The sequence below is a fragment of the Penaeus chinensis genome, chromosome 7 (assembly GCF_019202785.1).
Source record: "Penaeus chinensis breed Huanghai No. 1 chromosome 7, ASM1920278v2, whole genome shotgun sequence".
In the NCBI taxonomy this organism is placed as follows: Eukaryota; Metazoa; Arthropoda; class Malacostraca; order Decapoda; family Penaeidae; genus Penaeus; species Penaeus chinensis.
The window spans coordinates 4,931,139-4,943,638 of NC_061825.1; the positions used below are offsets into that span (position 1 = coordinate 4,931,139).

At 38.1% G+C, this 12,500-nt stretch overlaps 1 protein-coding gene across 1 annotated transcript in view; it reads right to left on the minus strand.

Annotated features, from left to right (window-relative positions):
* Positions 1-4,209: 4,209 nt before the first annotated feature.
* The window catches only part of LOC125027274 (mucin-5AC-like), a 10,008-nt gene continuing 1,717 nt past the window's right edge, over positions 4,210-12,500 (minus strand). The window contains exons 2-5 of the mRNA XM_047616245.1: positions 9,895-9,992; positions 7,398-9,562; positions 6,749-6,919; positions 4,210-4,868 (exon numbers count right to left, since the gene is read on the minus strand). Of these exons, the coding sequence (XP_047472201.1) occupies positions 4,344-4,868; positions 6,749-6,919; positions 7,398-9,562; positions 9,895-9,979 (2,946 nt within the window). The 5' untranslated portion in view covers positions 9,980-9,992 and the 3' untranslated portion in view covers positions 4,210-4,343. The remainder of the gene's footprint in view (positions 4,869-6,748; positions 6,920-7,397; positions 9,563-9,894; positions 9,993-12,500) is intronic.

The following is a 12,500-nucleotide window of genomic DNA, read 5'->3' on the forward strand; positions in this document are numbered from 1 at the left end:
TTCTTTATTCATCTTATGGGAGAACTACGCTATCATCACATCATTCAGAAACAATGCACATTCACGTATATATCGATATATCAGTCTATGTATTTACTTATTTAGCTATCTGTCTATGTATCTATCTATCTATACACACGCTCACGCACGCGCACACGCACACCTACATAAACATCACATACGCACACGCACACGTACATACAAATACACATACACACACTTTATGTGTATGTATATATATATACATATATATATATATATATATATATATATATATATATATATATATATATGTGTGTGTGTGTGTGTGTGTGTGTGTGTGCGTATGTATATATATACATACACACACACACACACACACACACACATGTATATATACATATATATACTTAGGGGCCAGTACTGTGTCCCTCCAGACCCTTAGGTGGTTACCTCTGGAAGGGTTTCTGTTTGGTAAAAAAAAAAAGGAGCATAATATTTGTGGTAATGACAAATTAAAGTGCAATAATAACAAGTTCTACGGTGATGATAATATTAAAAATAATAAAAAGAGCAAATGATTATGCAAATCAGGATAGACCAAGATAAGGTCATTACAGTCATTCATTCCTACGTTAACAGTAATCATGTACGTCCGAGCTAATAAAACATGGGGAAGGGCTTAGTTGCCATCCCCGGCTGGGGTACTCCAGGAAAGGGTAGCAACACACCAAAAGACCGGCTGACACTTTATTCCGTAATGGACGCGGTCTGAACCCCACACACAGGGCATACAGCTTTGATTTTCGTCCCTCTCGAGATAAGTATTATATTTAATAAAATTAACTACTTAAACGAAAGAAAAAGAATAATAAAAGAAATCTCATTAAGTAAAAGAAAAAAAAGCTAATCACATAAGATAACAAATACATACTATAGGACATACTGTCCAGCAAAATATGAAGGTACACGCACCAGACGCGACCTTTACGAAATAAAATAAAAGCAAAAGTAAATCTAGAATGGATATAAAATGACAAAATTAAAATGTAAAAACGACAAACATAAAAATATGGGAGGTAGCCAGCTGCAGACAAAAGCGGCGCAGTTAAAGGCCAAGGAAACATCTAACAAAAACAAACATGTAAACAAAAGAATTGCCTGCTAGTAATTAGAATATGAAAATATAAATAGTTATACAGCTGACAAACTATGTAAAAAATATATAAAATAAATAAAAGGACATATATAATATATATATATATATATATATATATATGTCTATATATACATATATGAAAGTTGGAATAATGCAATACCGCACTGATATAGATATATAACAATCCTCCCTGACCTGGCCTCGAACCTAGGTCACTCCGGGTATGTTACCAGAGGGCCAGTAATAAACCAACCATGCCACACGACCCACTAAAAGGAGTGTGCAACTAGGATCTAACTAGCTCCATAGACGTTACCTATCTACTCATACATGAGCAATGATAGCGAGGTTTTACGCACACTCCCCGTGGGCACTCGTTGGATATTGATTTAGAAATTCGAAACCGAAGTCAGATATACTGACTGTATCCATGTGAACAGTCTCATTAAATATCGGCATTGCAATGTCACTTCCCATTACCTTACGTCATATAACTTCACTTCACCTAATTAACAGTTGTCTCTCAGCACGGTACCCTCTCGGCTCGGCCCACAAGTCACGTCTGTTTTGTCTGGTAGCTAGATTCTGGATGCAGCTATTACTGACCTAATTACTTATTTTTCCGTCTTTTGTATTTCACATTTCTAATTTCCAATGCTAAATTACTACATCGTTTGATTTCTCTGATTCATTCTTGTACTGGTCAGAATATTTAAATATCAAATTAATATTGATTGATAAATTCATTATACCACTTAAAATAATCTGCGTTGGTTTAGGATTTATTTATTCGGGACTTCACTTACTCTCCGACTTATCCATATGGGCGCTTTTCCTCTGCGCTTTCTCATATCTTACATCATTTCCCTTACAATTATGTATATATATATATATATATATATATATATATATAAGTACGAAGAGGTAGACTAACACAGTCGTGAAGAATTTCATATTCATTAGACATTTCGAAGGCGAACTAAACCTCCATCATCGGTATTGTCAAGAAAACCACTGAAAAAATCAGTTAGACAATACTGATTACATAAGTCTGGTTCTGGTTTTAAGTGTACAGGCAAAGATAATTACAAATACATGAAGGTAAAGAGGAACAATATATACATAGACTCAAAAGCAAATGAAAACATATAATGTAATCATACAGTATAAGCATATTAATGGAATAAAATAACATATATAAAGTTTATAACCGCCAGTATGGTAAACTAACCAAAGTGGGTGTTGTAGGTTTCACCTACTGTATAAGCCAGGATTCTGAGATGATATGGCCTGGGTGTGAGGGGTTTGATGATAGAATATTGCAATCTGTGTTATAGAAAAGGTGTGAGTGAAGTTGGGAGTGAGATTTTCTGGCATATCTCAGCTTGAATCACCCGAGCATCAAGTATATCTGTGAGATGTAAGAAAACAATCAACTGCCGTTTTTGGACACGCTAATTACTTATAACAATGGCACCTTCTGTACAATCATTTACCGAAAGCCAACCTTCACTGGCCTTGAATTAACAGCATCAAAACTCGAATCCATCGAACCTATAACCTATGTAGCAAATTTCGTCGGATTTTCAACTGAAATACTTGTTGAGATTTACATTGCCACCGAGAAGGGATGAATAGAGTTGTCGCATACTTCTTCCCTGGCTCTTCAAATGCATCTGATTTCAGATTCCATTAAGTATTTATAAAGCAGAGAAGGACGAGTGTAAAAAGACCTCCATCACAACTCCATTACGAATAACTAAATCTACTACTCAGTCATAAGGCAAGAACACATTATTCAAGTTTGAACATTAGGAGTTCCTCAAGGTGATCTGGGAGGTCCTCTTTCCTCTTTGGTTTGTGTTCGTAATATGGTTAATTCTTGTCTAAAAATATGTGTCTTTTGTTGATATATATTTATTTAATCGCTGGTGATAGTATTAGCTCCTTAATACAAACTATAAACTTATGAAGGTACTGAAGTATGTGAACTCGAAAATAAATTATTATTACAAATTATTATTATTGCAACAGTCAGACATGATATTCCACCAGTCATTAAAGATAATTATGGTGATATCTAGAATGGCCCGGGCAAAAACTTGGTAGAACGAATGACAAAAACTGAAGTGGATTGAACATTTTAATTGTGTATCTCTGAAAATATTCAAATTATATGTGGAATCATATACTTGGTACATCAAAATATAATCTATACATTTGTCAATATATCTGCAGATTTGAACTATTGTGGGATAAAATTCAGAGGAATAATCAAAGTAATTCACTATTGTCAAAATAGGGCAATACCTCTCATGATACTCGACTCAAAAGTCTTTTAGAAATGTAGAATTATGACTATTCGTCATGATGAGAACCTTTTTTAATACTACATGCTCTGGCACCAATTTGAAGACAAGACTTTTTTATTTAGAGTCAGATGCGTATTGTATAAGAAATTTAACTTTTTTTTTCTAACGAAAAACACGTCTGTCTGTCTCTTTATGCAAAAACAGAGAAAACAAAATCTTTAAAACAATTCTAAACATGCTTACAACTCTCTATAGATATATCACATTTACTGTTTTTGTTTCTATCAATGTATATACGTTTGTTTAAATACAATACATATCTACATTATTACTGTATCACTATGTAAGGATACAATGTGTACTTTTATCACAATGGCAACCTTGATATTCGATGAACAAAATTCCTCTACCTGCTAATATAACACGTGATAGAAATGACGTGGATCTGATGAGTACGTTTCCATTTATAGCTTTTGCCACTGATCATTTATTATAAATATTATAAAGCAATATCAAATCCATTCAAATAAAAATGCTCCTCTTGTAATGGGAACACAATGGGAACAGTTATTCAGCTAATACATGTATTCATAAACACGATGTATATCTACATATACACTCACTCTATATATATATGTATATATATATATATATATATATATATATATATATATATATTTATATATATATATATATATATATATATATATATACAGAGAGAGAGAGAGAGAGAGAGAGAGAGAGAGAGAGAGAGAGAGAGAGAGAATGTGTATATTATACATGTGCATAAACTAGACAAATATAATAGTTATGATGAAGGAATTCATACATATCCTGTAACTATTACAAATACGTTGTCGATTTTTTTTTAACACGAATTTTATTTGCATGCATCAAGCTTCAATTCTCCGCAGTTTTCCCACGTAAGTCTTCTTCTGGACACCAGGGCGGTCGAGTGAGTAAGGGTCGTACCTGTCTTCGTCTCTTCTCATGGGGTCGTTCTTCCGCCTCCCGTACCTGTCAGGACTCGAGTCGTACCCTCTGTGAACAGGGGGCTGGCGGCCGTACTTGTCAGGGCTGGTGTAAGGGCGGTCAGGGCTGGTGTACGGACGTCGTGCGTTTCTGTCTAGGCTTGCTTCGGAAGTGGCGTAGGAGGGCAGGTAATGTGAATGCCTGTCGAGACTAGCGTTTGGCCTCTCGCTGGTGTATGGGCGTTGCCTGTGCGGGTTTGAGAGGGCGGGGCGGGAGGATTCAGGGCGGGGGTCCTTGTAAGGCGTGGAAATATCCTTCTCATCTCGATGGGTGCGTGGGCGGGGGACAGTGGACGGCGGGCGTGCGGTAAGCTCATTGTGCTGGTAACCATCGTTATCTTGGCCGCTGACAAGGAAATTCTTTACAGGTATCTCTTCGCCAATTACCTGAAAGATGAGGATAATAACAGCAATGGTAATGCTAATAATGCTAATAATAATCATGATCATACTGATAATAATAATGATAATAATGGTGACAGAAATTATAGTAATAATGATGATGATAATAATCATGATAATGCTAATAATAATCATGATTATAATAATGATAATAATCATGATAATAATGATAATAATAATAATCATGAAAATGATAAAAATGACAATCATGAAAATAATAATAATAATAATCATGATCATACTGATAATAACAATCATGATAATATTGGTGATAGAAATTATGATAATAATAATAATAATAATGCTAATAATAATAATCATGATAATAATGATGATAACAATCATGATAATAATGCTAATAATAATAATCATGATCCTACTACTACTATTAGTAAAAATAATGATAATAGTAATAATGATAATAATCATGATAATAATCAAGAAAATAATCATGATAATAAGGATGATAATAATGATAATAATAATAATAATAATAATAATAATAATAATAATAATAATGATACTACTACTACTAGTAGTAACAATAATTATGATAACAACAATATCAATACTACTACTAAAGATAACAATTATTATTATCATTATGATAACAGCAACAACAACAATGATACTAGTGATGACCATGATGACAATAATTACAATACAACCAAAAAATATTTTCAAAATAGCTGACAAAAAAAAAAAAAAAAAAAAGAATCTGAATAAATGAACTGAACACCAAATGAACACTGTTACATATCTGATGCTCCGAAATGACCAATGAATTATCAAACCCTGCTAGGATATATGGGGAGAAACGGGATATGTGTAAAATATCGTGTTTATATATTATTTAAAGAGGGAAATCTTAGCAGCGGAATTATTTTTTTTTATTTTTTTTTCTCTTTCTTCTTTATCTTTTTATCTTTCTTTCTCTTCTCTTTCTCGCTCGCTTTCTCTTTTTTCTCATTTTCTCTCTTTCTTTTTATTTTCTCTTCTCTCTCTCACTTTCCCTATCTTCTTCTCTACCCCCTCACTCTATCTATCAATAAATCTTGCTCCTCTCCCCCCCCCCCCCTCTCTCTCCCTATCTCTCCCTCCCCCTCTCTCTCTCCCCTCTCTATTTCTCTCCCTATCCCCCTCTCTCCTCCCTCTCTTTTTCTCTCCCTTTCCCTATCTCTCCCTATCTCTCCCTCTCCATATCTCTCTCTCTCTTTCCTTATCTCTCTCCCTCCCTCCGTCTCCCTCTCTATCCTCCCCCCCTCTTTCTATCTCCTTATATATCTTTTTCCTTTCTCACACACTCTCACTCACAAGATATCCAGAAGTAAGCTTACTCGATGGATTTCCTCACAGATAACAAAGATTTAAGGGTGATGACCTTCAGATGTGTACGAGAATTAAAATATTCGAATGAGGCATACAACATAAGCCTATATCAACGCTGAAACAAAACAAGCAAACAACTAGAAAAAAAGAAAAAAATCAGTGATTTCATACGGCTTGATATATAACATGACTTAAGAATGGCCAAATCTTTCGTGTATCCGAATATAGTAAAAGTCATGTATCTGTGTTTGTTAGTCTGATTCTCATTAAAGTGAAAATTGTAAGAAAAGCCACAAAAGTAATACTGAAGAAGAGTTATATCAAAACAACGATGGTAAGGATAACCACAATAATGAAAATAAAAATTAATAACGGCAATAACAACAATGAAAGAAAATGATTTTATATTTTATCATTATCATTACCATTTTCAAGAAAAAGAAAAAGAAAAAATCTGTCACATAACCATCCAGTGTACGAAACATAGACAAATAAAAATAAGTAATAAAAAAAAGAACATAAAAACAAGCACAAACCTGATTATATGTCTTCTTCATACGGGTCCTTCGGTAGAGAACGAAACCCATGGCGATGAGCAGGCAGAGAACCAAAAGGGAACCCAGGACACCTAACACAATCACGAGGGTGTAATCTTCTTGTAGTTCTTCCAGCTTGTTTTTTGTGTACTGATAGGCATTGTCTGTGGCCTGTTGAGGGAGGAACGGTAGTGTTTATTAAATCTTCATTGTTGATGGCTGTCCTGTCTCTTTTTCTCTCAGTTTTTTTTTTTCTATCTTTCCTTTCTCCTTTTTTACTCTCTGCCTCTGTCTATCTGGCAGTCTGTCTGTCTGTCTGTCTGTCTGTCTGTCTGTCTGTCTGTCTGTCTGTCTGTCTGTCTGTCTGTCTGTCAGTCTGTCTGTCTGTCTCTCTCTCTCTTCCTCTCTCTCTCCTTTCCTCTTATTAACGCTCTCTACGTCTCTATTCTTTAACGTTCCTTAATCTAAGAAGAAAAAGAAGAAAAGAAGGAAGAAAAAAGATAAAGCACAAAGAAAAAGACCAAGAACAGAAGAACGAAGAAGAAGGAAAAGAAAAGGTGAACGGCAACAAAGAAGAAATGAAGAACAAAGAAGAAGAAGAAACATAATAATAATAATAATAATAACAATAAAAAAAAAAAGGCCTCACCTCCTCTACCTCCTTGATCTTATTTACCAGCGCGTCCTCGTTAAACAGGAAATCGTCATCTTGCCCAGCATCCTCGACCACACCCTCCAGCGTTTCGGAATCCTGCTCGAGACTCTCAAAGATCTGCTGAGTCACGTTCCCTTCAGAGATCTCCGTCGTTGAGGTCTCAATGCTCTCGAGGACTGCCTGGAGGCGAAGGCAAAGGTCATCCGGGTCGGTCGTCGGGGTGCAGAGGTCATCAGCGGCCTGACGGTCAGCTGCTAGGGGGTAGAAGGCTTTGGATGTTGAGCTAGTAGAAGTGCTAGTGGTGGACGGGGAAGTGGTTGTGCTAGTAGTGGGTGGAGAAGTGGTTGTGCTAGTAGTGGATGGAGAAGTGGTTGTGCTAGTTGAAGTGCTAGTGGTGGACGGGGCAGTGGTTGTGCTAGTAGTGGATGGAGAAGTGGTTGTGCTAGTAGTGGACGGGGAAGTGGTTGTGCTAGTTGAAGTGCTAGTGGTGGACGGGGCAGTGGTTGTGCTAGTAGTGGATGGAGAAGTGGTTGTGCTAGTTAAAGTGCTAGTGGTGGACGGGGCAGTGGTTGTGCTAGTAGTGGATGGAGAAGTGGTTGTGCTAGTTGAAGTGCTAGTAGTGGATGGAGAAGTGGTTGTGCTAGTTGAAGTGCTAGTAGTGGACGGGGAAGTGGTTGTGCTAGTAGTGGTCTGGGAAATGGTGGTGCTAGTAGTGGACGGGGAAGGGGTTGTGCTAGTAGTGGACGGGGAAGTGGTTGTGCTAGTAGTGGACGGGGAAGTGGTTGTGCTAGTAGTGGGCGGGGAAGTGGTTGTGCTAGTAGTGGGCTGGGAAGTGGTTGTGCTAGTAGTGGACGGGGAAGTGGTTGTGCTAGTAGTGGACGGGGAAGGGGTTGTGCTAGTAGTGGACGGGGAAGTGGTTGTGCTAGTAGTGGACGGGGAAGGGGTTGTGCTAGTAGTGGGCGGGGAAGTGGTTGTGCTAGTAGTGGGCGGGGAAGTGGTTGTGCTAGTAGTGGGCGGGGAAGTGGTTGTGCTAGTAGTGGACGGGGAAGTGGTTGTGCTAGTAGTGGGCGGGGAAGTGGTTGTGCTAGTAGTGGACGGGGAAGTGGTTGTGCTAGTAGTGGGCGGGGGAGTGGTTGTGCTAGTAGTGGGCGGGGAAGTGGTTGTGCTAGTAGTGGGCGGGGAAGTGGTTGTGCTAGTAGTGGGCGGGGAAGTGGTTGTGCTAGTAGTGGGCGGGGAAGTGGTTGTGCTAGTAGTGGGCGGGGGAGTGGTTGTGCTAGTAGTGGGCGGGGAAGTGGTTGTGCTAGTAGTGGACGGGGACGTGGTTGTGCTAGTAGTGGGCGGGGAAGTGGTTGTGCTAGTAGTGGGCGGGGAAGTGGTTGTGCTAGTAGTGGACGGTGAAGTGGTTGTGCTAGTTGAAGTGCTAGTGGTGGACGGGGCAGCGGTTGTGCTAGTAGTGGATGGAGAAGTGGTTGTGCTAGTAGTGGACGGGGAAGTGGTTGTGCTAGTTGAAGTGCTAGTGGTGGACGGGGCAGTGTTTGTGCTAGTAGTGGATGGAGAAGTGGTTGTGCTAGTAGTGGATGGAGAAGTGGTTGTGCTAGTTGAAGTGCTAGTGGTGGACGGGGCAGTGGTTGTGCTAGTAGTGGATGGAGAAGTGGTTGTGCTAGTTGAAGTGCTAGTGGTGGACGGGGCAGTGGTTGTGCTAGTAGTGGATGGAGAAGTGGTTGTGCTAGTAGTGGACGGGGAAGTGGTTGTGCTAGTAGTGGGTGGAGAAGTGGTTGTGCTGGTTGGCGTGCTAGCAGTGGCTGAAGAAGCGGTTGTGCTTGCAGAAGAGCTAATGGTGGATAGAGTAGTGGTCGGAGAAATGGCAGTGGTAGCACTAGTGGTAGTATCCACTGGATCTGAACTGCCACTGGTACCAGACCCTGTCGACGTTACGACAGTGGAGGCAAAACTAGAAGTGGTAGTTACAACGGGAGTCGTCACGAGATCATGGGTTGTCATGGAAGTGGGATCGAGACTGCTTGAGGCCGGGGAATAAGTAGTAGCAGGACTAGCAGTAGTTGTGGGCTGAACTATAGTCATGAGTTCGTTAAGGGAGTTGCTGATTTTCTCCAGGACCTGCTGGATACTGGCCAAGAGTTGTTCTTCTGACATCTCATCTGCAAATGAATTATTCTGATGTACAGTGAAAGAAATAATAGACGTTGTATCTAATAAGCTGCTTCATCTACGCCATATCTCATAATCTGCTTCATATTTACTATCATACATAATTTAGATCCTTTCATGATATATATATATACATATATATATATATATATTAAAGAAGGTAAATAAGAAAAAGTTGGTGATGAAGAAAGACAAAAAATAAGAACATGAAAGTAAGACGATATGAAAGGGAGAGAAAGAAAGAAAGAGAGGGGAAAAGAAAAAAAGATTCAAGACGATAATGAAGAGAGATAATATTAAAAGCATGATGACAGAAGCTTACCAGACTGTGCGTAGGCTCCGTGGGTCCCTGCAAGCACTAACAGGGTTACAAATATGGCGGTTCCCCATCTCGTTTTTTGACGCATGGCTACTATTTGTCTGCAAAAACAAAGAACCTTTGATGAAGAAAATAAATGGAAGAGAGAAAGACGAAAAAAAAAAAAACAAAAAAAAAAACGAAAAATACTGTATATACTCATTCTCACGATGATGATAATAATATTGACAATTATAATAACATTACTACAATCAATAGCAATGATAATAATGATGTCGATCAATAGCTAAGACAAATGGAAAGTATTAACAGAGAACATCAGTCTTAGAGCTTTAACAAGGTTTCAAGCGAGAGACGGAAAGACTTAATACTGGCCGCTCAAGAACGGGCATTTAAAGCAAATTTAACCAATCCTAAAACCGAAAAAGCGGAGCGGACTAGCGTGACAGCCAATGAATAAATGCAAGATCTTGAGGGATTTTTTTTTTTTTTTTTTTTATCCAAGTAGACTCCAAAAGTTGAGCAAGAAAACCTGCTGTGAGAAAAGTAAAAAAATCATCGCTTTTGTTGCTCCGTAGACTGGTGACGATGATGATATTGCCTGCTAACTTCACACTAATAACTGGAGCTTAGCAACAGGATCATGTATGTAAATTCCATCCCTCCCCCCCCCAAAAAAAAAAAAAAAAAAAAAAAAAACGTAGATAAATATACGGAAAATGCAATAAAAAACAAACAGTATTTAAAAATGCAGTCAAAGTCAAAGATGTTAGTGGTATACGAAAAAGATTGTAAGAATTGGTTATGCGGACAGTTATTAGTTGATGGGTTTCTTTATTCTGTACAAAATTATTTTATTATTATTCTTTTTCTTTCTTTTTTTTTACCTCTTTAGGATATGTGTATATTACTTCGTTCTACATGTTTCAGGGGAAAAAACGTGTTCACGACATACTTTCTATTAACATTTTACAGTTCATCAGTTCATTAAGTATTTTTCCTAAAATAGTATATCTCTTATTTTGCATTGCTTCTGACTGAGGAAAATATTTGGAGGTCACAGAATGGCAACATAATTAGAGGCGGGAAACTGGAGCTTAGAAGAAGGCGTGAAAAAGTACTTATATAAATCTTGGGCGCATGAAGACGTGGTGCTAGGCTACACGGTCATAGATTACCATGCATTGCACCTAGTATTGTTCAAGGAAGCAGAGTTGACTAGTCTAGAAAGTGTACAAAATGAAGCCATGTGGATCATTCTTGGTGCCCCTAGAACAACAAGGATTGTGAATATGAGAACAGAACTTAATTTGCCTTCTGTTTGTTAAAGAATTTTATACATAAATACCACATTTAGCGTCAAATCAATTAGAGAACCCCTCCATTGTACAGAGTTCCAAAGACAACTAAACCAAAGAATGGAAGAGCTTACTTTAAATGACAACACCGATTCATACTCAAATCCATGGGCACAAATAACGCGTAAACACTTAGCTCAGCTGAACATACGCATAACTAAGACCCTACATGGTCGTTCTGTACCACCGTGGAAAATGTCGGACCTAAGTGTATATTATACGACTGCTCCCAAAAAAGACAGTGTGCCTCCTGCTATACTTATATACTTTCTGCGATTCACAGAATGCTCTCCAGGCTTTGAACACTCTAGACAAAGGTACGGGAAATGTTGCAAATGGCATCAGGATAAACGTGTATCGTGCAAAAGAACGAGGTCATAATATACGTTTTGTGTGGATTCCACCACATGTTGGAATCCGTAGGCATGATCATGCTGACCGCCTAGCAAAATCAGCATGTGACAAACAAAGTGTGAATATAGATCTTGGGATACCTCTTTCTAGGATTTTATACATCATTAAAGCTTCCTTCAGAGAGGACTTGACTGAGTTGATTAATTTTCAACGCCCTGAAAGCTGTAGCATAAAGCACTATTACCGGTTTAAGCAAGATTCATTCATCTATGGTTTATATAAAACCAGAACAAGACAGTGTGGTGTTGTGACTGCAAGAATCAGGCTTGGATATAGATTGTATTGGCAGGTCAGTGCAGTTTGTAATGTCGAAGAAACTAAGTGTAAACTGTGTAAAGAAGAATATAAGCGAACACTTGTACATTATATATCAGAGTGCCATGTGTTACAGCCTTTCAGACCACCTACCATGAGGTACCGAGAACTATGTAACTACTTCATATCATCTGATGTCTTAGAAGATATATTTATGTTGTATCCTAAATTTAGAATGTAGTATCACACAACCGCATATCAAATGTATTAATGATTTTCCACGCCCAAGCTATATGCCGGCGTGGCAGAGTGGTTAAAGGACTGTGCAATTGTTCCTTTCCTTAAGCTGATAAAGTACTCATAATAATGCTATTGGCTAAAATTCAAATGTAATACCACTATGTAATGTTATGACCATGCATTAAATGTACCACAGCTTGCCCACGCCTGTGCAGTTAGCCAGGGTGGTAAATAAATGACTAAACTAAACTAAACTACCCACCCTCAAACAACAAAGGAAAATATCGGCACGATTTTACCCCTTGCGTACCACGTGGTTACCTATATCCGGTGTAGTTAAGG